The sequence below is a fragment of the Myotis yumanensis genome, unplaced genomic scaffold (genome assembly GCF_028538775.1).
Source record: "Myotis yumanensis isolate MYYU_CA2020_CCGP unplaced genomic scaffold, mMyoYum1.0.hap1 SCAF_7, whole genome shotgun sequence".
Classification (NCBI taxonomy): domain Eukaryota; kingdom Metazoa; phylum Chordata; class Mammalia; order Chiroptera; family Vespertilionidae; genus Myotis; species Myotis yumanensis.
Genome location: NW_027223758.1, coordinates 66180167 through 66207937, shown reverse-complemented (window position 1 = coordinate 66207937; position 27771 = coordinate 66180167). Strand labels below are relative to the sequence as shown.

General features: G+C 44.6%; 1 protein-coding gene across 2 annotated transcripts in view; it reads right to left on the bottom strand.

Annotated features, from left to right (window-relative positions):
• The window catches only part of EEFSEC (eukaryotic elongation factor, selenocysteine-tRNA specific), a 237031-nt gene that overhangs the window by 105467 nt on the left and 103793 nt on the right, over positions 1-27771 (bottom strand). The window contains exons 3-4 of one of the 2 annotated variants that reach the window (XM_070421586.1): positions 19082-19178; positions 16539-16703 (exon numbers count right to left, since the gene is read on the bottom strand). In XM_070421586.1, the coding sequence (XP_070277687.1) occupies positions 16539-16703; positions 19082-19178 (262 nt within the window). The remainder of the gene's footprint in view (positions 1-16538; positions 16704-19081; positions 19179-27771) is intronic. The other variant, XM_070421587.1, reaches the window with a different exon arrangement.

Below are 27771 nucleotides of genomic sequence, written 5' to 3'. Positions count from 1 at the left end.
TCTCCAAGACACAAAGAAATACATATGCACACACAGACCACATACACCATTCCACAGCATCCTTCCAAACCACCTGCATTATTAAAATGGATTAATTATGTGGTCTCCCACCTACCTCTCATAGCATCTCTCACCCCAGCTCTATTTCTGGTCTCCAGCCAAAATGCCTTTCTTTTAGATCTTCAAATTCTCTAAGCTATCTCCCAGCACAGGACCTTTGTATCTGCTGCTCTCTCTGCCTGACACACTTTCTATACCCACATGTCAGCTCACCTCCTTCTCCTTCAGAACCAAGAAGCCTGCTCTGACCCTCAGCCTAAGTAATTTCCTTGGTTATCTGCTCTCAGAGAACTCTACTCTGGCCCGGAAAGGGCTTAACTCCACATGTGCAAGTGTGCAGGGAAAGAGGATGCCAGGCAGTGAGGCTGGCAGGCAGGCTGATGCAATTGTGTAGACTGGGACTCATCCTCATCTACACTGTTTGTGTCTTCACAAACACTGGTCACTAACAGCAAGCCAGGGAGGTGGCTGTGAGGGCTGATGGAGGCAGAGCCTACAACTGTGTCACAGACAGCTCCGTCCCACAGAGGCTGGCCAGATTCTGAATTACCCCTGCCCCATCTCATTTAAATACTTTAGAAAAGAAAAAAAACCACACAAAAAAAAACTTTGAATGGCTGGAATTTATTTTTAAACAAGAACATGTTATAATAAGGCATTTTAGCAAAACTTCAAACAAAAGCAGGCAAGTGCCTTTATTTTAAAAGACATCTCACTTGCCCTTTCCCCATGATTATTACAAGTTGAAGCCTGTGAACAATTAAAACAATGTTTATGGTATTTTTATTATTGTTTTATTTCTTAAAGGAAAGAATTATAAATATTCAGTTTAAGTGGTGCATTGGCTTTATGCACACTCAGGAAACACTCAATTTTCTTTTAACAAGAAAAATATAAACAAAAAGGTCACAGCAGAGCTCCAGAAGGATGTCAGGGCAACAAGTGCTCACCATAGGCTGCAGATTGGCTGGCCTCTCCCTCAGGTGCCAAGTCAGAGGAGCTGGCGGGGGCTGGGAGAGGTATCCCAGCCAGCCTCACACTGCATCCTTCAGGCAAAGGGAAAGGAAGCTCACATTTGCTGAGCTCTGACTGTGTTCAAAACCCAGACACTAGCCATGGCCTCCAAACCCCTAGACCAGGGGTGGGCAAACTTTTTGACTCGAGGGCCACAACGGGTTCTTAAACTGGACCGGAGGGCTGGAAAAAAAGCATGGATGGAGTGTTTGTGTGAACTAATATAAATTCAAAGTAAACATCATTACATAAAAGGGTACGGTCTTTTTTTTTTTTAGTTTTATTCATTTCAAACGGGCCGGATCTGGCCCGCGGGCCATAGTTTGCCCACAGCTGCCCTAGACACTCCAAGCTGTTGCCTATCCCTCCCTCCTGGGCCCTCCCTCACAGCTGCACATGCCCAGCATGCTCCCATGCTCTCCTCTACAGCTCTGGCAGTATGGATCCTTCTTGTCCAGGGAGTATCACTTCTCAAAGAGAGTTTTCCTGACCTAAAGAGCTCCAAGCCCCTGTTTTTCTTAATCACTTTACCGTAAGGGAAATCAGGTCATTTGTTTGCTGATACCCCTACTGTCAGAAGGCAAATTCTGGAAGGACAGAAATGTGACCTTTACCCTACAACCTGACCTAGTACCTGGCTGAATGAATATGCTGGCCACTTTATGTGAAGCCTTTACCTCCTCATATCCCCTGCAAAGCACCTCCTCACTGTGCAGGTGAGGAGCTGAGGCCCAGGGAGGGGACAGCAGTGCTACAGAGCACATGGCAAATCAGGGATGTGAACTAGGCCTACCCAACTCCAGAGACCAAACCCCAGCCCAGGGTTTCCCCAAATTACCTGATATTAAGAATGTCCTCAAAATGATTGGTGCAAATATTAATTCCCTGGTTCCTGCTGGCTGGGATTTAGGGACATGGGCCGGGACCAAGAATTTGTAATGAGCATCCCAGATAATTCTCTATGGCTCGCCCTCACCCTGAGTATAAAAAATAATGGATTAGATCCTGCTAGGCCCTGAATTCCACTATCAAGGAAAGGAAATCCAGGAGCACAGGCTTGGAATAAATATGAGGGATTTATTCCAATCACTGGGCAAGAGGCAGGGACCAAGCCTGGAAACTGAGCCCAGGAAGGGACCTGGGGCAAGCTGATTACAGGCCCAGAGCAGATGAGCAGGGCTCCAGGTCACATAGCTAGTCAGCAAGAGGGAGTGACAGAGGGCATGGCAACCCCTGGAAGAGCTCTCTCAAGCCTATTTCCTGGTGCAGCAGTGTCTCCCAAATAGGACAAGGAGTGCTCCCAAGCCACACAGGATGTGACCATGGATGTGACTCCAGCTGGAGGCTCCTCTTCTAGACTCAGCCTTTAGAACAGCCGTGGGCAAACTACGGCCCGCGGGCCGGATCTGGCCCGTTTGAAATGAATAAAACTAAAAAAAAAAAAAAAAAAAAAAAAAAAAAGATCGTACCCTTTTATGTAATTGATGTTTACTTTGAATTTATATTAGTTCACACAAACACTCCATCCATGCTTTTTTTCCGGCCCTCCGGTCCAGTTTAAGAACCCATTGTGGCCCTCGAGTCAAAAAGTTTGCCCACCCCTGCTTTAGAACATTCTCCTACTGCCCAAAGCCAGCCTTCTTGTTGTTGATCTTCTGACCACTCCTCTTCCCAGATCCCACCACAGCACTCTGCAAAGGCTATAGGCAAGGCTGGCTTTGGGGGCGGAGGGTGCAGCCTGCATGATCACACAGGGCCAGTGTGCCACCCTTCCTGTTCAAACCAGAACTGTCTTCCAAGCAGAAAGAAGGCAATGGACCTCAGACAGGCCAAGACCAAACACGACTCCGTGGGCCAAGAAGCACCCATGCTCACTTTGGGCACAACCCGAATATGCTGACGGGCATATTCTGATTTTCTGCAGCAAGGCTGCTTCAGCTGGAACTTTGACCCTGGCTGGGCTCCCATTTCCTGACAGACATGTATCTCCACCCCCACCCCGCCACAGTATTCTAAGTTCTGCAGTTCTCAGTCTAGCTTCCCACTCTCCTCAATGCCATGCTCCCCAGGCTGGCTGTAACCCACAATGGAGAAAAATACAGCGTCCCCAGAAGTCTTGGTAAGCCCACACTCATCTCAGCCCACTGCTCCAAACTTTGTGCCAATTGCACTGGGGCTGAGTGAGAGCTTCCCCGTGACTTATTTGACTACTGTGGGGTGAGCAACAACTGCCTAAGGCCCTCAGGAGAACCGCTGCCATGCGAGAACTGTTCTTATTTCTCCATTAAAGGTGGCCCGGTAGTCAATGTCCAGTCACAAAGCTGGGCATTCACACTTGGGACCCCAGACCATAGGGACTGCTAGGCCATGCCCAAGCACTCATATGTGTTATTTTTAATCAAATCACTATCTCTTCCTAAAAACAAGCTGATTTATTTTCTCACAGAAGCTTTTATTCGCTGGAGGGGTTTCCACATGACTTGCAGGGAGACGGCAAGGTGCCACAGTTTCTATAGGGTCCACACTTTCCTTAGGAGATGTGGTCACACTTCCATGACTGCTTACCTCCTGTCCCCCAGGCTCCTCCTGAAGGGGTGCTGAGGAGGGCACCAGGGGCACTAAGCTTCATGTTGTGGTAACGACGAAAATGATTACTGAGCACTAACTCTGACCTAGGCACTACTGTAAGATGCTTACCCCATTAATCCTCACACTAACTCTCTAATGAAGGTAGTATTAGTATCCCCACTTTACAGATGAGGAAGCTAAAATACAGAGAGATTAAGTAATGTGCTAAAGGTCACAGGGCTGGTATGTGGGGTACAAACGCAGGCAGAGTGACTCTCAAAGCTCTGTTCTTCACCTCCATGCTAGACTGCTCCTCACTATAAAGGGCAGGGAACATCTGAGCAGTGGAGGTTTGAGGGGGGCCTTCACTTAGGCGTCAGAGTGGGCAGGGGAGAGGCTAGATCCTAAGATGTCTATCTAGCCTACCAAGGACTTCAGGCAGTTGCAGAAGAGCAGTGCCTGGTCCTGCCCTCAGGGAAAGCAGTTGGTCAGGCTGGGGTAGTGTTTTATTTGTGGTGTCAGGCACTAGAGTTCCATAAAAGGGCTGGGAGTGCTGTAGATCAATTTGGGCCAAAATGGGACTCTACCTACCCACAAGATGATGGACACAAGGCTTGAAACAAACACCCAGCACATACACCCAGATGAATTATACCCTTAGAAGATGGCTCTACTCAGCAGTGGGGCCACAGTTGCTCCTGCTGTCACCCTCTCCTCAGAAGACATCTCTTGGATTGTAGTAGCCATTTTTCTCTCACTCCAATCTTAGCCCAGGAGAGACAAGGTCATCTCTGCAGAGGACTATGTGAAGGCCCCTCTGGATTGGAGACAGACCTACCATCCTAGGTCCAGGCACCTATTGGCACAAGAAGCTGGCTGTGACCTCTGCTGGGACCACTGCCCTCATAAGGGCCCCAGGACTTCCATCTCCTTGAATGAAGTTCCCAAGCCATGAAGAAGGATAAGGCAGAATGAAGTAGTATCTCTAAAGTCAGCTCCAGGGACTTCTTGTCCAAGGGTCCCTGGATCATCTCCACAAAGACCTCATTTGATGTCAGAGGAGCAGGGCCAAGAGGCTCAGTGGCTTCCTGACCCAAGGAGCTAGGGACAGGGTCAAGAGCATACATCTCTGTCTCTGGCTGCCAGAATTTGAATCCAGGGTCCTCTGCTGATTAGTTTGAAGATTTTTGTCCTGTGTTTGTTCTATGCCCTAAAAATGTGGCACAGGAAATATAAGATGTTGGTGGATTAGGTGGAAGCTACACTTACCTCCTGCCAGGACCTAACTAATATATAGAAAAATCCTCCGAATAGACAACTGAATATATAGAAAAATCATCTTGAATAGCCAACTGATATATAGAAAAATCATCCTGAATAGCCAACTGAAGACTACCTGGAGAGAAGCCTTATAACCAAGGTCTTAAAAAGGAGGCCACATCAAGACTGGTATGAGATACGGAGGCGTGAGAGGGTTGGCTGGGCACCCCCGGACAGCAGCTAAATTTCCAGAGAGATAGATCAGCTGAGAAGTTTAGGGTTTAAACCAGTGGTTCTCAACCTTCCTAATGCGGCGACCCTTTAATACAGTTCCTCATGTTGTGGTGACCCCCAATTTCATTGTTACAAATTGAACATAATTAAAGCATAGTGATTAATCACAAAAACAATATGTAATTATATATGTGTTTTCCGATGGTCTTAGGCGACCCCTGTGAAAGGGTCGTTCGACCCCCAAAGGGGTCGCGACCCACAGATTGAGAACCGCTGGTTTAAACCCAAAGCCAGGATCCCCAGATCAGAGCACCAGGACCAGGAAAGGCACTCACATAACATCTGGCTGTGAAGAGCAATGGGGTTTCTGTCCAACAGGGACAGATGGCTAGAAATGCAGACACCCTCTTAAAGGGCCAACACACAAAATTTTGTTCACAGCCACTCACTTATCCTGGGCTCCTGTAGAGGGAGGACATTGAGGACTAGAGCTGTGTGAGGACAGTCTGGAGTTGGTGGTCCTGGGGAGAGAGCTGAGAGGTCAGCCACGAGGATCCCTGTGCTGAGTCATCCCCCCATATTGTAAAAGCCTCCTTTCTCAGGCAGAGCATTCCCCTCCATGCAGCATCAGCCTGGGAGGAAGCAATGGCCTCACCCATTGGAATCCCTCAAGCCCCACCCTGTGGAGCTTATGCCCTACTGAGGAGTATAGTCTGAGGCTCTTTAAGTGATTGAGCCAAATAGACCTTCTGCAGGCAAAGGTGGATCTCTGGATATTTTGAGATTTTTGCTGACCTACCCCTGGGACTAGTGCTAGTAAAAGCAAACTTTGGTGTGCAGCTTGGTCCTTTTCGCAGCAGAGGGAGCCACAAGCTGTTGATCACTGCTAGCTCCAAACAGGTTGTCCAGGATCAGTCACAGACATCTTCTGACACTGGCCTGCACCAGAGTTCCTCCAAAGAGGCCCAGAACCAAAACACCCAGTGGCCAGCTTCAGACAACAACAGAGCAGAATCCAATAAGCTTCACAAGCAGCACATCCACAGGGTGATATTGGCAGGCACCAAATCCTGCTGAGGTGAATTCCGCTTCTTGTGATCATCACCTGCAGAGCAGCCTGTACACTGTGTTGGGGATTGAGCCTCACTGTCAACCAGCCTGAGGATTGAACCTATGCATGAATGGGCCAATAGCAATGAAAACACAATTACAACAGGAGAGCTCACATAACACACACAAGGAACATTCTTAGAGCACCCAGCTCAGGTGATCAGGGAGACAGCTACTGGGTGTCACAGGTCACCTACTCCATAAGGTCACCTTATCAAGAATGGGAATTGTAGCACATCTACCTAACACACAGAAACAAACACAAACAGACAGCCTAAATGGGGAGACAAAGAAACAGACCCCAAATGAAAGTACAACAGAATTTTCCAGAAGAGCTAACTGAAATGGAGATAAGCAATTTATCAGATATAAAGTTCAGAGTAATAATTATAAGAATGCTCAATAGCATGAAAAATGACATAGGAACCATAAAAGATGACAAGTCAGAAATGAAAAATGCCATACTGAATTGAAGGCTACACTGAAGGAATATACAATAGACACAATGAAGCGCAGGGTTGAATCAGCGACTTAGAAGACAAGGTAGAAAAAAACACCAATCAGAGCAGCAAAATGAAAAAATAATTTTTAAAAATGAGGATAGTTTAAGAAACCTTTAGGACAACATGAAGCATAACAACATCCACATTATAGGGTTACCAAAAGAAGAGAGAGAGCAAGAGATCAAGAACCTATTTGAAGAAATAATGTCCGAAAACTTCCCTAACCTGATGAAGAAAAAAACACATACAAGCCCAGGAAGCAGAGAATATCAAACAAGATGGACCCAAGAGGCCTACACTAAGACACCTCATAATTAAAATGGCAAAAGTTAAAGACAAAGAAGAATCTTAAAAGCTGCAAGAGAAAGGCAGTCAGTTACCTACAAGGGAGCTCCCATAAGACTATCAGATGATTTCTCAACAGAAACATTTCAGGCCAGAAGAGATTGGCATAAAATATTCAAAGTGATGAAAGCAAGGACTAACAACCAAGGCTATTTTCCCAGCAAGACTATCATTTAAAATTGAAGGAAAAATAAAGAGCTTCCCAGACAAGAAAAAGCTAAAGGAGTTTGTTACCACCAAACCAGTATTACAAGAAATATTAAAGGGGAAGGAGGAAGAGGAAGAGAAAGAGGAGGGAGAAAAGGAGAAGAAAAAGAAAAAAAGAAAAAAGAAAATGTTAATAAATCATTTTAAATGCAAATGGTTAAATGCTCCAATCAAAAGACATACAATAGCTCAATGGATAAAAAAAGAAGATTATATATATATATATATATATATATATATATATATATATATATTATCTTCAAGAGACCCACCTTAGAACGACATAGACTACACACAGACTAAAAGGAGCGGACAAAGATATTTCATGCAAAAGGAAAGGAAAAGAAAGCTGGTGTAGCAATATTTATAACTGACAAAATAGACTTTAAAACTAAGGCTTTAGTAAGAAACAAAGAAGGACACCACATAATAATAAAGGAAGCAATCCAACAAGAGGATATAACCCTTTTAAATATTTATGAATCCAACACAGGAGTACCTAAATATGTAAAGCAAATCTTGATGGACATAAAGGGAGAGACTGTCAGTAATACAGTCTTTGTAGGGGATTTTAACACCCCATTGACATCAATGGATAGATCTTCCAGACAGAAAATCAATAAGGAGATGTCCTTAAATGACATAATAAATCAATAAATCAAATGGATTTAATTGATATCTTCATAGCATTTCACCACAAAGCAGAAGAATATACATTCTTTTCAAGTGCATGTGGAATATTTTCTAGGGTAAACCACATGCTAGGACCAAAACAAGTCTCAGTAAATTTAGGAAGACTGAAATCATATCAAGCATCTTCTTTTGACCATAATGCTATGAGACTTGAAATCAATCACAAGAAGAAAACTGGAAAACACACAAAGACATGGAGGCTAAACAACCTTTTACTAAACAACGAATGCCTTAACAATGAGATGAAGAAAGAAATCAAACGATACCTTGAAACTAATGAAAATGAGAACACAACAACCCAAAATCTGTGGGACACAGGGAAAGCACTCCTAAGAGGGAAATTCATAGCATTACAGGACTATCTCAAGAAACAAGAAAAAGCTCAAATAAACAATCTAACTTTACATTTAAAGGGACTTAACAAAGAACAACAAACAAAGCCCAAGTTTCCATAACTGATGAGGGGATAAAACAGCTATGGTATATTTACACAATGGAATACTACGCAGCCATAAAAAGGAAGAAAAATTCACCCTTTGCAACAGCATGGGTGGATCTGGAGAACATTAAGTGAAATAAGCCAGTCAGAGAAAGACAAGTACCATATGATTTCACTCATATGTGGAATTTAATGAACAAACTGAACTAACAAGCAAAATATAGACAGAATCATAGAGAATAGGCAGACAACTCTGGATGGGTGGGTGTGTTGGCGGGATTGAGCAAAAAAAGAAGAAAAAATAGAACTCATGGACACGGACATCAGTGTAGTGGTGCGGGGCAGAGTTCAGTGAGTGGAGATGGTAGAGGGTATGGGGGGATAAATGGTTATGAGGAAAAAATAAAATAAAGATAAAATGTGGGACAGCAGAGCTCCCACAGAGTTGTTGAAAGCTCAGGATGAGAACCTGAGAAGGTCTAATACTAGAGCCCAGCACACGGCACTATTTGGCACATATCCAACAAGCCATCCTTCCGTGTGCAATGCCAATAGCCCTCTACGTTTCCACGCTTACACTTCTAAAAGCCATCTGACACTAAACTGAGAAAATACTAGACCCCAGCTAGGCTGGACATGCAGCCTGCTTCATCCAGCCAACAGCAACTCAGCCTGGGCTGTGAGTATCAGCATATCAACACAATCTCTGTGGATAGGCATGTCAGCATAAAAAACCATTCTCAGAAATAAAGACACACACACACAAAGAACAAAAGAGAAACAGGTCTCTGGAAGCGGAAACTGCGGCAGATTCTTAGGGACTGATGTCAAAGGGCACACTACTCATTTGGGTTGAGAGCTAAGGACAAGTTGGAGGAATTCCATAGGGAAAGGCCTGCATAGAGGCAGCTTGCTGCAGCCTGCTACATCTTCAGGATACCAAACTCATGTCTTTGACAGCAGCACATCATCCTGGCTTCCCTGCCTGCTCTGACATCAATCTCTCTCCTTGTTTATTACCTGTTCTTCCTTTGCTAGACCTTGTTAAGGAGACAACAGGATATTACAGCTTGGCTGCTGAGGTAATTCAAATCCCTAAGCCAGCAGAGTGGCGAGGGAGAGGCAAAGGTCTCACAAAGCCCTGGTGCTCGCGGATGCAGGGCATGCTGGGCTTAGGCCACCACACCCCTCACTCACTGCATTCTGTGGGCCAAGTAAAAAGGCACTGTAAATGGGGAAAAGACAAGATTCAGAGTGACATGTGGTAATAAAAATGATAACGACAGCAGTGCTCATGTGCAGGCTCCATTGCAAGCATATTATGTGAATGTCCTCAAATCTTCATGAGTAGTTCACCCAAAAACAGGCTCTAGGAGGTGAAGAAACTGCCCCAGCAAGTAAGTGATGGGGAGGGACTTAAGCTCAGCCTCTGTGACCAGGGCCCCTGGCTACTGAGACATGGACACATGAAACCACAAAGCGCATGGATAGCTCAGTTTTGCCTGCCCAGCATCTATTCTCTAGTGATAGCACCCCATCTTCCTCTGGGAACCTTTCCTCCCAACCCCGGCCCCAGCTCCACGATAAGACATGTAACCAGTCTGGCCCAGTAGGAGTGTGGCACTTGTCCTGGCCACAGGAATGAGCTCCTGGTCCACCAGGCCAAGGACATCCCATTCCATACCTGTGCTTATAACCTGTGGGAAAAGAAGCCTTTTCCTTCTATCCCAAGGAGTAGACAAGCCTGATTGAACAGTAAGGAAATGTAACTTCTGTCCCAAAAGCAAGTCCACCAGAGCTCAGGCCTGCTTTCAAGTCATTTTCCCCTTTCCGCTCACCTCCCTCTCACGCTGGCCAGAACTGTGTAACCAGTCATTAGCAGAGGAAAAGCAACCCCACTGATTGGGTCAATCCTCTGGGTAGCTAGCCACTAGGATATAGCCCACTATACCCTGGACTTGATGGGGAAGAAATGGGAAGCCAGTGCTGTGGGGACAAGACCACAAAGAGCGGCCTGTACTAAAAACATCTGGAGGGAGGCAGCAGTGCCCTCCCAACCCTGGCCTCTCAGTAACTGAGCCAGTGCACCCCCTATCATGTTAAAGCCAGTCTAAGTTGGAGTTCTATCACTTGCGACCAGAGTCCTGACTAATCCACTGAGCAGGAGTGATCTTGTGTGGCTTTGGAATTAAGAGGCTGGAGAGGTGACAAAAGCAAGACCAAATCACACAAATCACTTTAGATTTTATCCTGTAGATGAAGGTGACCCACCAGCAAATTGAGGCTGGGTTAGGGCGGCTGGTGCACAAGGCAGGGAAAGGAACAGGATCTGGAGTGGTCCCAGTGTGAGCCAGGGGAGGCTGGATGCAAGCGGTGCTCCCAGGATAGGAGGAAAAGAGCCTGATGGCAAGGCCCTCCTCAGCCAAATATCCAAGTTCATTGCTTACAAGTTCTGCTTTCCCTGACCAGTAAATGAGAAAATCATACAGCCATTGATACCAAGAAGTTCAAAGAGTAGGTTGAGGAAAAACAGGTGGAGTCAGTGGACCAGAGGGCTATACAGAAGCATGTTTCCATTTTAATAACTCACTGAGGAACCCTGAGAAGAACTATTTACTTACAGCCAGGAAAGAACCCTGCCTTACTAGATCTAGAACTCCAAATAGAAATTCCACATGAAAGTCATATCGAATGGCAATACAACAAGAGTATCAGCCTCCTATATGCTAGGGACTTGCTGTCCATCATCCCAAGGGGGCACCACACCCCTCCATCCCTCTTTCAGAGGCCCCAGACATTGGCCAACACATAGGGGGTCTCTAAGTTCTGAGGAATTAGTGAAACACAGAGAAGCTGAATAACTTGCCTGTGGTCCCTCTGAGCTCCCAGACCTCTCTCAATTTCTCCTTGCTCTCTCTTTCTTCATGGTCTGTGGCTCTGAGTTTTGGATGTTACAACACTGATAGCCAGTCATCACTGGAAAGATCACTAGCCTAAATCCCAACAACAAATCTTACCAGAGGGATTTCCCAGGCTGAGGACCGAGGGAGCCAAAAAGCCTGAGAGGCTGGTGAATCTCAGGATGTCTGGGGTTTACACCATTCTGAGGTCTAAATGGAATCTGGTTTTTCTCCTTTATCCCCTGTTCCCTCAATCAGCTAATGGGCCCCAGCTGGGAACAAACATGGGCAGCAGAAATAGGGGCCAGGGTCTGACAAGCTCTGGCAGGAAAGCCCTGGCCAGGAGGGGAATGCAACCATTTATTTGGAATGGCTGTGCTCTGCCTCTGAGGGAGTTCAAGTGGTCGGATATGTCCAAGTCAATTACTGAAATCTGACAGGGATGTCACTGGGTTTGGGAGGAGGGCCATCCAGTTTAAAGCCCTACTCTACAATGTCCCCAGTGTACAACAGGCACTAGTCGCCAATTTGGTTCATGGAGGGCAGGGGTGAGAAGAGGTCAGGACCTCAGAACCTCAGGAGCTCCATGACCAGGGAGAGGCCTCCGAAGGGCACACTGGGTCACTTACAAAGCTGCTCAGGAGGTTGGAGGGTCCTTGTCCAGAGGAGATAAAATACCACTGGCCCTATGGTCTCCTTGGGGCTACAGGAGCAGCAGGTAAAGTGGACAGAGCATGGTCTTTGGAGCTGGACAAATAACTTCAAACACTGGCTCTGCTGTCTAGCTGCTTAACCCTCCTGAGCCTATATATTCTCCTGTCGGATGGGAATCACAGGAAAGGAAGAAATGAGCAGAGCTGGCCATCAGTATGCAAAGGTTCTGACTCTACTACTAACTTGTGAAGCCTTTTAATGCTAATGAGAACTCAGCTCATGTCACCCTCACAGCAAACCTAAACAGTGAGCTGGGGTTGTGATTGTTCACCAGAAAGTCAAAGTGCAGAGGAATTCAGGGACCTGCCCAAGATAAAGGACTTAAGGCTTTTTATTTATTTTTTTACTTCAGTACTTTCCATCCAAAATCTATATTAGTTTCCTAGGGCTGCCATAACAAATTACCATAAACTTGGTAGCTTAAACAACAGAAATTTATTCTCTTGCACTTTTGATGGCTAGAAATCCAGCTTAATGTGTCAACAGGGCTGGTTCCTTGTATGTAGAGTCTCTAAGAGAGAATGCCTTCCATACATGCCTCTCTCCTAGCTTCTGGTGGCTGTGGCAATCACTGGTGTTCCTTGGCTTAGGGCTGCATAAGTCCAGTCTTGACCTCCAACTTCAATGATCTTCTCTTTGAATCTCTGGGTCATTGGACACTCATCGATGGATAAAGAGCCCACCCTAATCAAGATGATCTCATCTTGAGATCCTTACATTAATCACATCTGCAAAGACTTACTCCAAATAAGATCATATTCTTAGGTTCTGAGTGGACACATCTTTTGTGGGCCACAACTCAGCCCACTGTAGTCCACCCTCTGATCCCCAAAAACTTAACACCCATCGCATGTGCATAATACTTTTATCCCATCCCAACATCCCTAAATTCTCGCTCCATTATAGCATTAACTCTAAATCCAAAATCTCATCCTAATCATTAGCTCAAAAAACTCATCATCTAAGTCACCTAATTAGGCATGGATGATACTATATGATCCATCTGTGGACCTGTGAAACTAGAAAACGAATTATCTGCTTTTAAAATTCAGGCATAGGAAGAAAATGGGAGGTCACTGGCCCCAAGCAAGTTTGAAATCCAGCAAGGCAGATCCCATTAGGTTCCCAGGTCTGAAAACAGCCCTCTGTGGCTTGCTCCTCTGCTCTCTGGACCCACAGAGACTCCATGGGCCCCTGCTTATAGGCCTGCCTCTCTGGCCTCTAACTTTACATCCACAGCTCTGCCTTTGGAATCATTCTTCCTTTTCTTGAAGGATAACATGTGTTTGTAGCTGAGTAGTTCTATAAGTCCATTTCCTTCATGTAGAACACCAAAAGTCCAACTGCTTTTTTCCCTTCATTTCTTCAGGCCTCTGTTCCTTTCAGTCCAGGCTGGCAGTGTTTTTGCTAATAACATTCTCAAAAACCTTGTGGGTCTCTCATATATATCAAGGGGACCTATGCCATTAAACCAAAGGGTTCTCTGCTGATCCTTTCAGGGTAAGCCCACCTCTCTTCCTGGCTTCTGGTGAGATTTTTGATTAGATCCTTGAGTCGCACACCTCATCTCATCAGCAAAGGCTGTCCAGTCTTGCCCTGGGTCTTTCACCAGAGCAAGCTCTCTCAAAGAGAATTTCCTACCTGTAGCATCCTTTGCAATCTGGACATGCCAAGACCCTCCCAAATTAAGTGCTGGTTCCTTTTTACTAACAGTTCTTTCTTCAGAACATTTCCTTCCTCTCACATTTACTATAAGCAGCAAAAGAGAAACAGGCTGCAACCTCCATATTTTGCTTGGAAAACTCCTCAGCCAAATATCCAAGTTCAATGCTACAGTCCTGTTTTCTTTGACTAGTAAATCAGAAAATCATACAGACATTGATACCAAGAGGTTTGAAAAGTAGGCTGTGGGAAAATAGGTACACAAAAGCAAGGAGAGCTTTAAATTTATGTTTGCCAAGCACCTTCCACATACCCGAAAGGCAAGTTCCATCTTTATAAGGACAAGAAGGGTAGCCGAAGACCTCAGAACATGTCCCCACTCAAACATTGCTGTCTACTTAACATGGCCGACTAACTCTGTCTCAGCCCTCCCCCATACCCGTAGTCCTAGCATTACAGCTCCTGACCCTGTCATCACAAACCTTTTCCTCCCTCTAGAGCACAGATGGGGAACCTTTTTTCTGCCAAGGGCCATTTGGATATTTATAACATCATTCGCTTAATACAATTCACTTAATATAAATTTATGTTGCTATGAAAAAAGCTCCTAGATTTATTGAATTTTGAGTCCCACTTGTGGTTGCCTTGGCAGAGCCAGACCAAATGATTTCTCGGACATTATATGGCCCGTGGGCCGGATGTTCCCCACCCCTGCTCTAGAGCCTCAGGTACTCTCAATTCAAAGTCTGTCTCCCACAGAGCCATCTTCTGACACCTCCTTCCTACTCCCAGCTGCCCTCCCAGGCTGCAGAAATGTCTTCTCCCAGGGCAGAGGAATATTAGATTAAGGTGGTCCAAAGGAGTATGCCTACGGGAGCACAAGGAATGGAAAGAAATTTAGCATTTGATTTATTCTCTGTTCCTGCTAAGAATTAACAGTTACTATTATAATCTTAACTTTGTTAAATATTAAGTTTAGTTTATTTTCATAATTTTGTGCTTTATTTTTTAAGAATTATACTTTTAGTCCCTGCACAACATGGATTTGATTTAATCAAAGGCTAACGGTCTTCACAAGAGGATCCACAACAGCCAGTGGAGGAGGGAATGATGACCCACAGTGCCAGGAAAGGCCCCAGGATTCAGAAGGACAGGGCCTCACCCTCCAACTCTTGTTGACATGCCAGGGAGCCCTGGCCAGCCTCAGGCCTATAAAAGCTCTTCTTTAGTTGTTCCTCCCTGATCAGGAAACTCTTCCTTGTTACCCACCCCTGCTTCTGCAGGAGGAAGCAACAGTCACACCACCATAAAATGAGTAGAACAGGGAGATTTAAATCTGAAATTTCCTTTACTGAAAAAGCCCTGGCCATTCCCCTCACCCCTGAAATGCCCTTTCCTATAACCTCTCTGGCTGCCCTAGATCAGGAATGGCCAACATAAGGCACATGTGTTCCCTTGCCCGCCCCTTGCTCAGGGTAGATACTGCAATCATGGCCCTCCTTGCCCCAATATGATAATGAATTTTATGTCAACCTGGCTGTGCCAGTGTACCCAGATATTTGGTCAAGTATTATCCCGGATGTTTCTGTGTTGAGATTAACATTTAATTGGCTAGACTAAGTAAAGTAGATGACCTTCCACAGTGAGGGTGAACCCAATCCAATCAGGTGAAGGCTTGAATAGAAAAAGACTGACATCCCTAGAAGAAGAGGAAATTCCATCAGCCTTCAGACTCAAATTGCAACTCTTCCCTGGGTCTCCATCTTACTGGTTCATCCTATGGATTTTGGACTTGCCAGGCCTCACAATTTTGGGAGCCAATTCCTTAAAATACATCCCTCTTTCTGTGTACATAGATACATACACATACTTTTGGTTGTGTTTCTCTGGTGGACCCTAATACAGCTAGTGAGCCATATTAACACAGCCCTCCAGGGAGAATTCTCAGTTAGCATGCAAAATGAATTCATTTGCCTAGGTCTGTGAGTATATCAGCAGCTGGCATTGTCCCTGGTTGTACATACAGGGCCAAGTGCATGCCATCACTTTCCTGTACTCTGGATTCTTCTAGAACCAGAGAACTGCCCTGGACCCTGAATTCCTGGTACGGTCTTTCTAGTTCTAACTAGCCTTGTTTCCCACCTTCATTCCCCCTGAAGGGAAGGAAAGGGCAGTGAGGGAGGCTGAAAGTTTTTCCTCTAAACTAAAGCCATAAGAAAAGCCCAATGAAGAAGGGAAACATCAAGGCTACTGGACATCTTTTAAATGAGAGCCAGCCAGAAATTCCCAGAAGGTGGAGGAGCTGGGAAGACGCAGAGCTATCCATCCTTCTCACAGGTCTCCAGAGGGATGACATGGCATCTGCCGGTGGTCACTGGGAGTGTGAAACTCATCTGGATGTCTTCCAGACTGTATGACTGAGCAACACAAGATTCTAATTGTGTTTAATTTGTCTTGCCACCCTGACACAGAAAGCTTGCAGAAAGGAGGTTTACACCTGGCACCTCACTTGCTGACCACATGGTCCTGAGCCTAATGCACCTTCTGGAGCCTCAGTTTCATTATCTATAACGGATATAAAGGATAGCAATAAAGGAAGAACCTTGGGAGGCTCATTGCGGCACATCATGGATCTCAAAAAATGGGTGCTGTTATAAGAAATAGGGGAGTGGTAGTTCTAGAATCCAGGCAAGGCATGAAAGGAGATAGAGGAGAGGGCAGCGCCCGCTGGCCAGTCTCAGGAAGCAGACCCAGCTGAGGACAAAGGGACCATTCCTCTCCTTTGCCACTAGAGAATGAGGGCAAAAGAAAGGACAAGGTAAGACTGACCTTGAGGGCAGGAATCTCCACACTGTCGCCGAGGCTGATGGAGCCTGAGAGGACGGTTCCTGTCATCACAGTGCCCTGGCCTTTGATGGAGAAACAGTGGTCCACAGACATGAGGAATGGTCCCGAGGGATCTCTCGTTGGGATGGAAATCTGGGACGTCAGGAGCTAGAAAAGAGATGCTTGTGCCACACTCTGTCGGGAAAGGACTGGATGGGACAGGGCAGAGGAGGGCAGACCAGCCCAGATCAGAAACGGGCAACTTCCTGACTGCACTCCAAACTTCTGCCATGCTCTCCGTGCCTTCCCTCGGTGCAAAGGCAAAGGGCACTTGGAGAAGCCTCATCTATGCTCTCCCACTGGGATTACTTCAACAGTCTCCTAACAGGCCAGGCACCCAGGCCCTCACCCACACTGCAGCAAGGGGAGCCTGCCACAGGACACCTTTGGTCACATTGCTCCCTGGCCTCACATGCTTTTCCATCTACCTAATGCCTGCAGAATTTAAGATTTGTCATCATCTAGGGCCTAGGTATTGCTGAGGCCTAGGCTCCCACCACTTGCCCTTTTCACAGACACCAGCCACTGGCAGGCCCCAAAGTTCACTACCCTGTTTAGCCTTACCCTTACTCTCTAGGAGGGCAAATGGGCAACAACACCTCTGGAAAGGCTTTGCTACCCTTTTTGTCTGACTGCATTTCTCCTCCGCATCACCAGTTAAATGCTATTGTGATAATCTGTTTATTTGTCTCCCCTCCCAGGGCTGTGAGTACTTCCAAGTGTCACCAGCAGCTGGCCTCTCACCTGAGAGAAGGACAAGTGAATAAGGGAAACGGAAGGATTGGGGGAGAGCAGGGCTGTTCCCAGAGGCGATTGCCTGAGTTTGTTAGGACAGGAGGGGTGAAGGCCACTTCTCCAAGCACCCCCTGCAAAGGGCCAGTGCTGTCCCTCAGTTTGTGGTTCTGCTTTTCCTTCTCTGTGGACTCTTTCCACAGTTTCAACCTTAACCTGCCCACTGTCTTCATGCCATCTATGTGCTCAGAGATGGTGTCAGAGCTAATTACCACTAAATAAATAAAAACTAAGACCACATTATTCCTTTTATTTTGCTACTTCCTATCAAAAAGTATTTGGTAGTAAATGTTCTAAACTCTTAATCCTGTGATAACAATTCTTTTGAAAAAAGACTAGAGATTTCAAAACAGGCTTGGCCCGAGATGTATGCAGAGGCTTCTTAAAGGAATATACAGACAGTATTTTTGTGGATTTTGCTTTAACAAATACAACTGTCCCACGCTCCCAGACCAGTACTCTCTAGAGCTGGTGAAAAAGTAACAAAAGCCTTACCCAGAAAATATTGGTTTTGCTACTTCAGCAAGATCAGCACCGCGTAATCGCAGAAACAGTGGTGGCACACAGTCACACCTGATCTTGGCTCTGTGGACCCAGGCAGACCCCAAAGCCCACCCCACAACTGACCTGAGTTTGAATCCCAGCTCCACCACATACCTGCTATGAGACCTTGGGCAAGTTACTTAACCTCTCTGAGGTAATATGGGGATAATTTAAGCCTCCCAGGGTCACTGTGAATGTTAATGAGCTTGCATGTAGAGATCTTAGTACAGTGTTTGGTATGTGATAATCATATCTCACCATCACAGTAAACTGATATAGCACAGTTCTGAGCACATTATACACATTAACTCGTTTAATCTTCACAGCAACTCCACAAGGGAAGTGGTGCTATTTCTCCTCTACTTTATAAGTGAGGGAACTAAGGCAAGAGAGAGCAGGTCATGGGCCTAAGGTCACAGAGAGAGCAGGTGGTGGGGCCAGCACTGTGACCCTCTGAGCTGCCCCAAGTGCCCAGCAGAGGGACACTACAGTCCCTAGTCTCATTGTCATTTCCATAGAAACATCACCATACCCTCCCTCTCCCCCTCCACCCTGCCTGCTGACTGCCCTGGCCAGGCTGTGAATGGCTATGCTCCTTCCCTCTGTCTACTACTACCCAGCCTGGAGGAACAGCCTGAGCCTTGGGCCCTGGGCTTCAGAAGATAAAGCCTCCAGTGTTTTGGTAGAGGCCACAGGACCGAAGCTGTACTGTCCCTGCTACTGGGCCCATCTCCTTCTCCCTGGCTCACTGGCCCCCAGCCCACTAGTCCAAGTGAGACATAGTGGAGGACCTGGTACAATCTGAAGGACTGGAACAGATGGCACAGCCCCAGAGTTCCAGACTGAGAGGATCTGCTTTGTCTGAGTGGAGGTATTTGACAAGAGAAAGGAAAAAGAAAGGCTTAGAAGGGTGGAGGCCCTCAGTTCTGTTTGGGATTAACTTTCTGAGGGAGGTTGCATTAAGCTTTTGGGGCGGCGGGGGGGGGGGGGGGGGGGGGAGTTTAAAGGAACCACCCCAGAATCCTTTTGGGGGACAGGAGACGGGGGCGGAGGGTGATGCTTCTCTGTCTCTCTCAGGCTGAGCAGGACACAAAGGAACCTGCCTGAGCAGAACTGGGGACAGAGACCAACCTGATTCAAGCTGACAATACCTCAATGAGCTCTGAGATGCCCTGTGGAGCTTCTGTTTCGGGGGCCTCTGGTCCCCCAGGCTTGGCCGCCACAGGTATAATTGGTGCACCTCGGAACCTGGAATAGAAAAACAAGTCCCACCATAGTTACAGAGATCATCAGCATGGACCCAGAACACATCTGTGAAGCACCTGGTAGAACAGACCATGAAGCCCTATGGGTATTCTCTCCTTTCCTCCTTTCAGAAGCACCTAAAAAGAGAGTGCCACCGTACCCCACCTTATCATGTGGTCTTAGTTTTTATTTGTTTAGTGATAATTAGCTCTGACTCCATTTCTGAGCACATAGATGGCATGAAGACAGCGGGCAAATGAGGAAATGGAGTCCCCAACAGGAAATGTCTTATATTGAACAACACAATTTAAAAGTGTGCTCCTGACCAAGAAGCAAAGAGAGAGGTCCCAAATAAACCAAATCAGAAACGATAGAGGCGAAATAACAACAGACCCCACAGAAATACAAATGATTGTTAAACAGTACTACGGACAACTCTACTCCAACAAACTAGACAACCTGGAGGAAATGGACAAATTCCTAGAAAAATACAACATTCCAAAACTCAATCAGGAAGAATCAAAAAATCTCAATAGGCCAATAACTATGGAAGAAATTGAAGCAGTCATCAAAAAGCTTCCAGCAAACAAAAGCCCAGGACCGGACGGCTTCTCAGGGGAGTTTTATCAAACTTTCAAGGAAGAACTAAAACCTATCCTCCTCAGATTACTACAAAAAGTTCAAGAGGAAGGAACACTTCCAAGCACATTCTATGAAGCTAGCATCACCCTAATACCAAAAAAAGGTAAAGACAACACAATGAAAGAGAACTACAGGCCAATATCCCTCATGAACATAGATGCCAAAATCCTCAACAAAATCTTAGCAAATCGGATCCAGCAGTACATCAGAAGGATCATACACCATGACCAAGTAGGATTTATCCCAGGGATGCAAGGATGGTACAACATCCGTAAATCAATAAACGTCATACATCACATAAACAAATTGAAAGAAAAAAACCACATGGTCATATCAATTGATGCAGAAAAAGCATTCGACAAAATCCAACACCCATTTTTGATAAAAACTCTCAGCAAGGTGGGAATAGAAGGATCATACCTCAACATAATAAAAGCCATATATGACAGGCCCACAGCCAACATCATACTCAATGGACAAAAACTAACATCATTTCCCCTAAGAACAGGAACAAGACAGGGATGCCCACTCTCACCACTCCTGTTCAACATAGTCCTGGAAGTATTAGCCATTGCAATTAGACAAGAAGAAGAAATAAAAGGCATCCAAATTGGAAAAGAGGAAGTAAAACTGTCCTTATTTGCAGACGACATGATATTATACATACAAAACCCTAGAGACTCCATCAAAAAACTACTAGACTTAATACATGAATTTGGCAATGTAGCAGGATACAAAATTAACCCCAAGAAATCTGAGGCATTTCTATACACCAATAGTGAACTTTCAGAAAGAGAGATTATAAAAACAATCCCATTTACCATCGCACCAAAAAAATTAAGATACCTAGGAATAAACTTAACTAAAGAGGTAAAAGACCTCTACTCAGAAAATTACAGGACGCTGAAAAAAGAGATAGAGGAAGACATAAAGAGATGGAAGAACATACCATGTTCTTGGATTGGTAGAATCAACATCATTAAAATGTCCATACTACCCAAAGCAATCTATAAATTCAACGCACTTCCCATTAAAATACCAATGGCCTTCTTCAAAGATCTAGAACGAACTCTCCAAAAATTCATCTGGAATAAAAAAAGACCCCGAATAGCTGCAGTGATCCTGAGAAAGAACAAAGTAGGTGGGATCTCAATGCCAGATAACAAGCTGTATTACAAAGCCACTGTTCTCAAAACTGCCTGGTACTGGCACAAGAACAGACATATAGATCAGTGGAATAGAATAGAGAGTCCAGAAATTAGCCCGAACCAATATGCTCAATTAATTTTTGACAAAGGAGGCATGAACATACAATGGAGTCAAGATAGTCTCTTCAATAAATGGTGTTGGGAAAATTGGACAGATACATGCAAGAAAATGAAACTAGACCACCAACTTACACCATACACAAGAATAAACTCAAAATGGGTAAAGGACTTAAATGTATGACAGGAAACCATAAAAATTCTAGAAGAATACAAAGGCAACAAAATCTCAGACATATGCCAAAGCAATTTCTTCACTGATACAGCTCCTAGGGCAGTTGAAACTAAAGAGAAAATGAACAAATGGGACTACATCAAAATAAAAAGCTTCTGCACAGCAAAAGAAACCATCAACAAAACAACAAGAAAACCCACTTCATGGGAAAACATATTTGCCAACGTCATATCTGATAAGGGCCTAATCTCCAAAATTTATAGGGAACTCATACAACTTAACAAAAAGAAGATAAACAATCCAATCAAAAAATGGGCAAAGGAGCTAAATAGACACCTCTCAAAAGAGGACATTCAGAAAGCCAAGAGACATATGAAAACATGCTCAAAGTCACTAATCATCCGAGAGATGCAAATCAAAACAACAATGAGGTACCATCTCTCACCTGTCAGAATGGCCATCATCAACAAATCAACAAACGACAAGTGCTGGAGAGGATGTGGAGAAAAGGGAACCCTCCTGCACTGCTGGTGGGAATGCAGACTGGTGCAGCCACTATGGAAGACAGTATGGAGTTTCCTCAAAAAATTGGAAATGGAACTCCCATTTGACCCTGTGGTCCCACTTCTAGGAATATATCCCAAGGAACGAGAAACACCAATTAGAAAGGATATATGCACCCCTATGTTCGTAGCAGCACAATTTACCATAGCTAAGATCTGGAAACAGCCTAAGTGCCCATCAGTAGATGAATGGATTAGAAAACTGTGGTACATCTACACGATGGAATACTATGCTGCTGTAAAAAAGAAGGAACTCTTACCATTTGCAACAGCATGGATGGAACTGGAGAGCATTATGCTAAGTGAAATAAGCCAGTCAATGAAGGAAAAACACCACATGATCTCACTCATTCATGGATAATAAAGACCATTACAAACTTTTGAACAATAATAGATACAGAGGCAGAGCTGCCTCAAACTGATTGTCAAACTGCAGTGGGAAGGCCAGGGAGGGTTGGGGGACAGGAGGGAGGGGAGTAAGAGATCAACCGAAGGACTTGTATGCATCTATATAAGCATAACTAATGGACATAAGACACTGGGGGGTAAGGGAGGGCAGGGGTTTGTCAAGGGTGGGGGGGATAAAAAGGGCACTTATGTAATACCCTTTGTAATACTTTTAGCAAAATAAATAAATAAATAAATAAATAAATAAAATGAAGATTGTTAAAACTGCAAAAAAAAATAAATAAATAAAAATAAAAAAATAAGGCAGATTGCTTTAAAGTGTAAAAAAAAAAAAAAAAGTGTGCTCCTGGATTCACGATGGAGGGGAAGTACACAGTGGTTTCAGCTGCCTGTGGGGCACCACTTACTCATGGGCGTGTGACGGCCAATGAGCTTTTCCCCAAACCTCAGAGATGGGAACCCTGGTGCCCACGGGCTGGTCCGAGGAAGCCATGGCACAGCTTGGCGAGCTCAAGGTCCCATACTTGCATGGACCATCTCCTGTTCTCCAGCCAGCCCCTGGGGGCAGGAGCTAAGGTGGCCATTGTTTGGTGGCTGCGTTTTCAGCCATGTGGGTTAGGAGACTGGCCTCAGACCACAGAGTTGCTCAATGCCAAGCCCAAGGCCTCCAAGGTGGGCTTTCTTTGGCACAGGAGGGAGCCTGGGTGTGACTGCCCGGTGGCCTGATGTTATTTATTTCACACTGATTGTGCCAGTTAATTGGCGAGGCCTGGAGATAGGGCTGTGGGGAAGAGAGTCTGGTTCCTTCTCGCTGGAGCTTTTTGTGTAGGGATAGTGCTTAGAGGGGAGGTACTGGAAGCAGGAAGCCTCACGCTCTGGCCCCCCTTTCTCCAGACTCAGATATTGCTGGGGGGCCTTCCTGGGGGACCTCTGGGAAGCCCCCCCGCCAAATGCTTGTGGTTAGAGGTCACATAGTAGGTCGACCCTATTCCCTCTTTTTCCTAATAATCTGGGCAGGTGGCTGGCTGGCTGGCAAGGCCGGGACAATGGCCCAACACACAAAACAATAAAACAATCAATAAATAAAAGTGTGCTCCTGGGTTTTAACTTCCATTTTCAGAACCCTCCCTGAGAAGGCAGCAATAAATCCTGGCTCCCAGGCCTCTGACTGAAAGACCCCTTAAAGAAGACCAATAAATACCTGCTAGCCTCCTGCAGAGACTCAGGAAATACTGGTTACCAAAAGTCCCTAAAGATGCACCTGGGAGTACACCTCCACCATCCCAGTCTAATAGAGGCCAGTCCTCACAGGACCTTCCCAGAGAGACCCTTTTCTTTAAGATGACATTTATTTATCTTTTCCATTGGAAAGGGAAAATATACAACCCATAACCCATCATTGTGGTGTGCTTTCTTCCAGCCTTGGTTTTCAACACATTGCCAAGAGATTATATTTTTCATATTAGAGGCCCAGCTCGTGAAATCACGCAGCCCCGCACACCCGCGCACACCCATCTGTCCGCCATGCTCGCGAACCACCCACCTGCCTACCTGCACTGCCTTGCCGCACCCGCCTCACTATGCCCACCCACCTGCCATCCCGCCCGCCCACCGGATCGGAGCCTGTGGGCTGCGGGGGAGGAACCGAGAGGTGCTCCATGCACCTCCTGGTAACCAGTCGTTTGGTCGTTCTGGCGTTCTAGCATTACAGCCACTGGCCTTTTATAATATAGATGTGGTTATAGTATGTACACACTTTCATATCTTGGTTTATTTGCCATTATATCAGAAAGAATCTTCTGTTGCATGACAATGTACTCAAATAAAACATAGAAGCATGTGGAGTTGGGTGTTTGACCCTTTTCCAGGCTCAGGATAAACTGGCCTTGCTGATTTCCTGAACATACTACATACTGGGGCACCCTGGCTTCTGGCAGCAGCAGGATAGTTCAGTCGCCCCTGGGATACAAGAGGCCTCACCTGCCTTGGGTTTTAGAACAAGACTGATGTCTGGGTTCTAGAAGCACAAAGGACTCCAACCCAAGATCTGAAGAAGAGCCCTGAGCCCAGACCCACAGCTCAGAGTGTGCAGGCAGGAGCTGACCTGGAGCACATTCAACTGCTTCCCCTGTTCCCAGTGCCCCACATGTCCTCCAGACTCCTCTTGGCACATAATGGGGTGAGCCAGGCCCAGACATACTGAATGTGCATGTAAGCTAACCTTTGTCAAATCACAGAAATGACATAAACAGTATACCTTTTAGGTTTGGAATAGAATTTTAAAAAGCCAATATTTGTTAATACCTTATTTTACTCACCAGTCAAGCCAGACACAAATCCTACCCCTTGATCTGACTGATTTTCATGGAAATTCCTAGTACAGTGTCAAACACACAGTAGTTGCTCCACATGTTACATCTATTATACATAGATTATACATAGTAGTATGAAGTGCCTACTATGTACCAGGCTCCATGTCAAATACCCCATCATAATAAATATTGTGAGGCTGATCTTATCAGTTCCCATTTTACAGAAGAATTATTAACTCAGAGAGATGAAGTAAATTGTCCAAGACCAAACAGCTAGTCAGACACTTAGCCAGTATGGAATGCACACCTTATAAGAATCTCCTTGGCAGCAGCCAAAACACTTGAGATTTGTGAAGGAGGAAGGGCCAAAAGAGCCCCAGTGGGCTCTAAGCAGATGTCCTTGGCTAAAACAGAAATAAAGAAATAGAAAATGTTTAAAAAGCAAGAGGAAGCGCAGAGGGAGTCTGAAAGAAAGATGCATCAAGGATATTGTCAGATGATAACATTTAGTGGAAAATAAAGAAAGCAAGCCTAGAACACAAGAACAGTGTCAAAGTAGTGATAACAACCACCTCAAATTATGTACATGTGGAAAAGACTGACAAGAATTCTAGGGACAAGCACTTTAATTTGATGTGCTGGGAAGATTGTGGGTACATTTTTATCTCCTATTTTGATTTCTGTTAACATTCATAAATGCTTATGCAAGAGTAATTTTAAATGCTTTCAAAGATAAGTTACAGAGAAAAACAATCAAAACTTTGACTACATAAAAATTAGAAGCTTCTGCATGTCAAAAAAAAAAGCAACTAAAGTGGAAAGACATACAATAAATGCTAAAGACTTATCTGTAGTAAAAATGGTAGGTAAAAGGTTAATTGATAACAATATCTTTATTAATATTAAACACTCCTGAAAATAAAAAAGAAAACTTTAAGGAGGGATACAAGGATGTGTACGGGAAGCAACCTATCAATGTTTTTCTCTCACTTCTATGTTTCTCTCTCTAAAATCAATTTTAAAAACCACATATCCTTGATGAGATTAAAAATAAAAAACAAATAAATCTACATGTAATGACAGTAAATTTTAAATGATCTCACCACAAAAAGAAATGGTAATTATGTGATATGATGGAGGTGTTATCTAACACAATAGTGGTAATCACGTCATAATATATTTATAATCAACACCTTGTCTTAAATTTACATAATCATTTATGTCAATGAACATAAATAAAAATCTCAGTAAAGATGAAAAAAACACTTTCCTATCCACATAGGTAGCTGAATGGATAGGAAACCAAAAACATATGCTTTCTAAAAGAGACCTACCTCATAACAAAAGACACACACAGACTATAAGTAAAGAGATGAAAAAAGATATTTCATGAACATGGAAACAAAATAAAAGCTTGGGCAGCAATACTTATATGAGACAAAATAGACTTTAAAACAATGACTATAATAAAAGACAAAAAATGACATTATATGATGATAAATGGAATAATCCAACAAAAGAATATAACCCTTGTTAACATTCATGTATCCAGCACAGGAGCACCTAAATATATAAAGTAAATCTTGATGGACATAAAAGGTGAGAGCAACAGTAATGCAGTCATAATAGGGGACTTAACACCCCATTGACATTAATTGATAGATGTTCCAAACAGAAAATCAACAAGGAAAAAAGTGGCCTTAAATGACAGCTAGACCAGATGGATTTAATTGATACTTTCAGAGCATTTTACCACAAAGCAACAGAATATACATTATTTTCAAGTGCACATGGAACATTTTCCAGGACAGACCACATGTTAGGACACAAAACAAGTCTCAATAAACTTAAAAGTTTTAAATTATATCAAGCATCTTCTCCAACCACAATGGTATAAAATTAGAAATCAATTACAAGTACAGTAAAAAATACACAAACACATGGAGGCTAAATAACATGTTACTAACAATGAATGGGTTAACAATGACATAAAGGAAGAAATCAAAAGATAACTTGAGACAAATGAAAATGCAAACAAAACAAAAAAACAAAATCTGTGGGGCCCAGTGAAAGCAGTCCTAAGAGGGATTATGAAAAGAAACAGGCTGATGCTGGAGGCTATCTAGAATGTGACAGGAGGCCCTAGCCCCTGGCTTCAGAGTCACCTGAGTACTTGCTAACTATGGGCCCTCCCAGCCCTGCCAATTTAGAATCTCTAAGTGCCCAGGAATCTACATTGGTACAAGCAATCCCCCACCTCCATTCCAGGTGATTTTTATGCACGATTACATTTGAGAACAAACTGATATATCTGTATAACCAAAATGTGTGGTGCAATCTCAAATTACAGCCCCTTGAAGACACCTCAGCTTCAGTTCCTCATCTGTAAGATGGGCACATTGCCCTGGCCTCTTCCAGGGTTGCCATGAGATTGAAAAGCATAAGGGATCCAAAAGTGTTTTCTAAACTATGAAGTGGTTTAGGAAAACAGTAGAAGTTTCCTAAGCCCTTTATGAAATTATTCGTTGCAAATCATAAACTGTGTCAACACTAGAAAAGACCATAGAGACTATGTAGCCTCTTACTATACAGATGAGAAAAGTGAGGCCCATTAGGGGTAGGGACCTGTGAAGCCAGCCCGTGATAGAATCTGGCCTACACAGATTCCCAGGTGTGGGATTATAGCCTGTCCCCCTTCACCTCCACTGATAGAGAAGCTACCATTAGAATGGTAAGTCTTATTTGAAAAAAACAAGCTAGAATCTGACAGAGGGTGAGAGAATTCAGCAACAATCCCATTCCAGATGGAGTTTCCTTTCTTCACATTTTCCCAAAGGGTCTCAATAACAGTAATGTTCACTTTATAAAGCCCTCTCATGCCCAATAGTCATTCAATGAACACATACTGAGCACCTGCCACGTGCCAAGCACTATACTGATTGCTGAAGAAGGAAGACATAGTTATTGTTGGCCCATTTTATGATGAGGAAACTGAAGCCCACAGGACATGAGCTTACCTAGCAGGTGAAAAGTCTATTATTCAGGCTTAGTAGGCCAAAGCCAGGGGTTTTCCAAAGCCCTGCCTTCTCCAAAGTATTCAAGTACACACCCTCCCACGTAGAAGCAGGTGCCCTCCTTCCCACAATCCCTCTTCCCCTGCTCAGCAGAAAGGAGTGAATTCCCAGTGTGAAAGCAAGGGAGAGATAAGGGCCTTCTGTATCTAATAATACC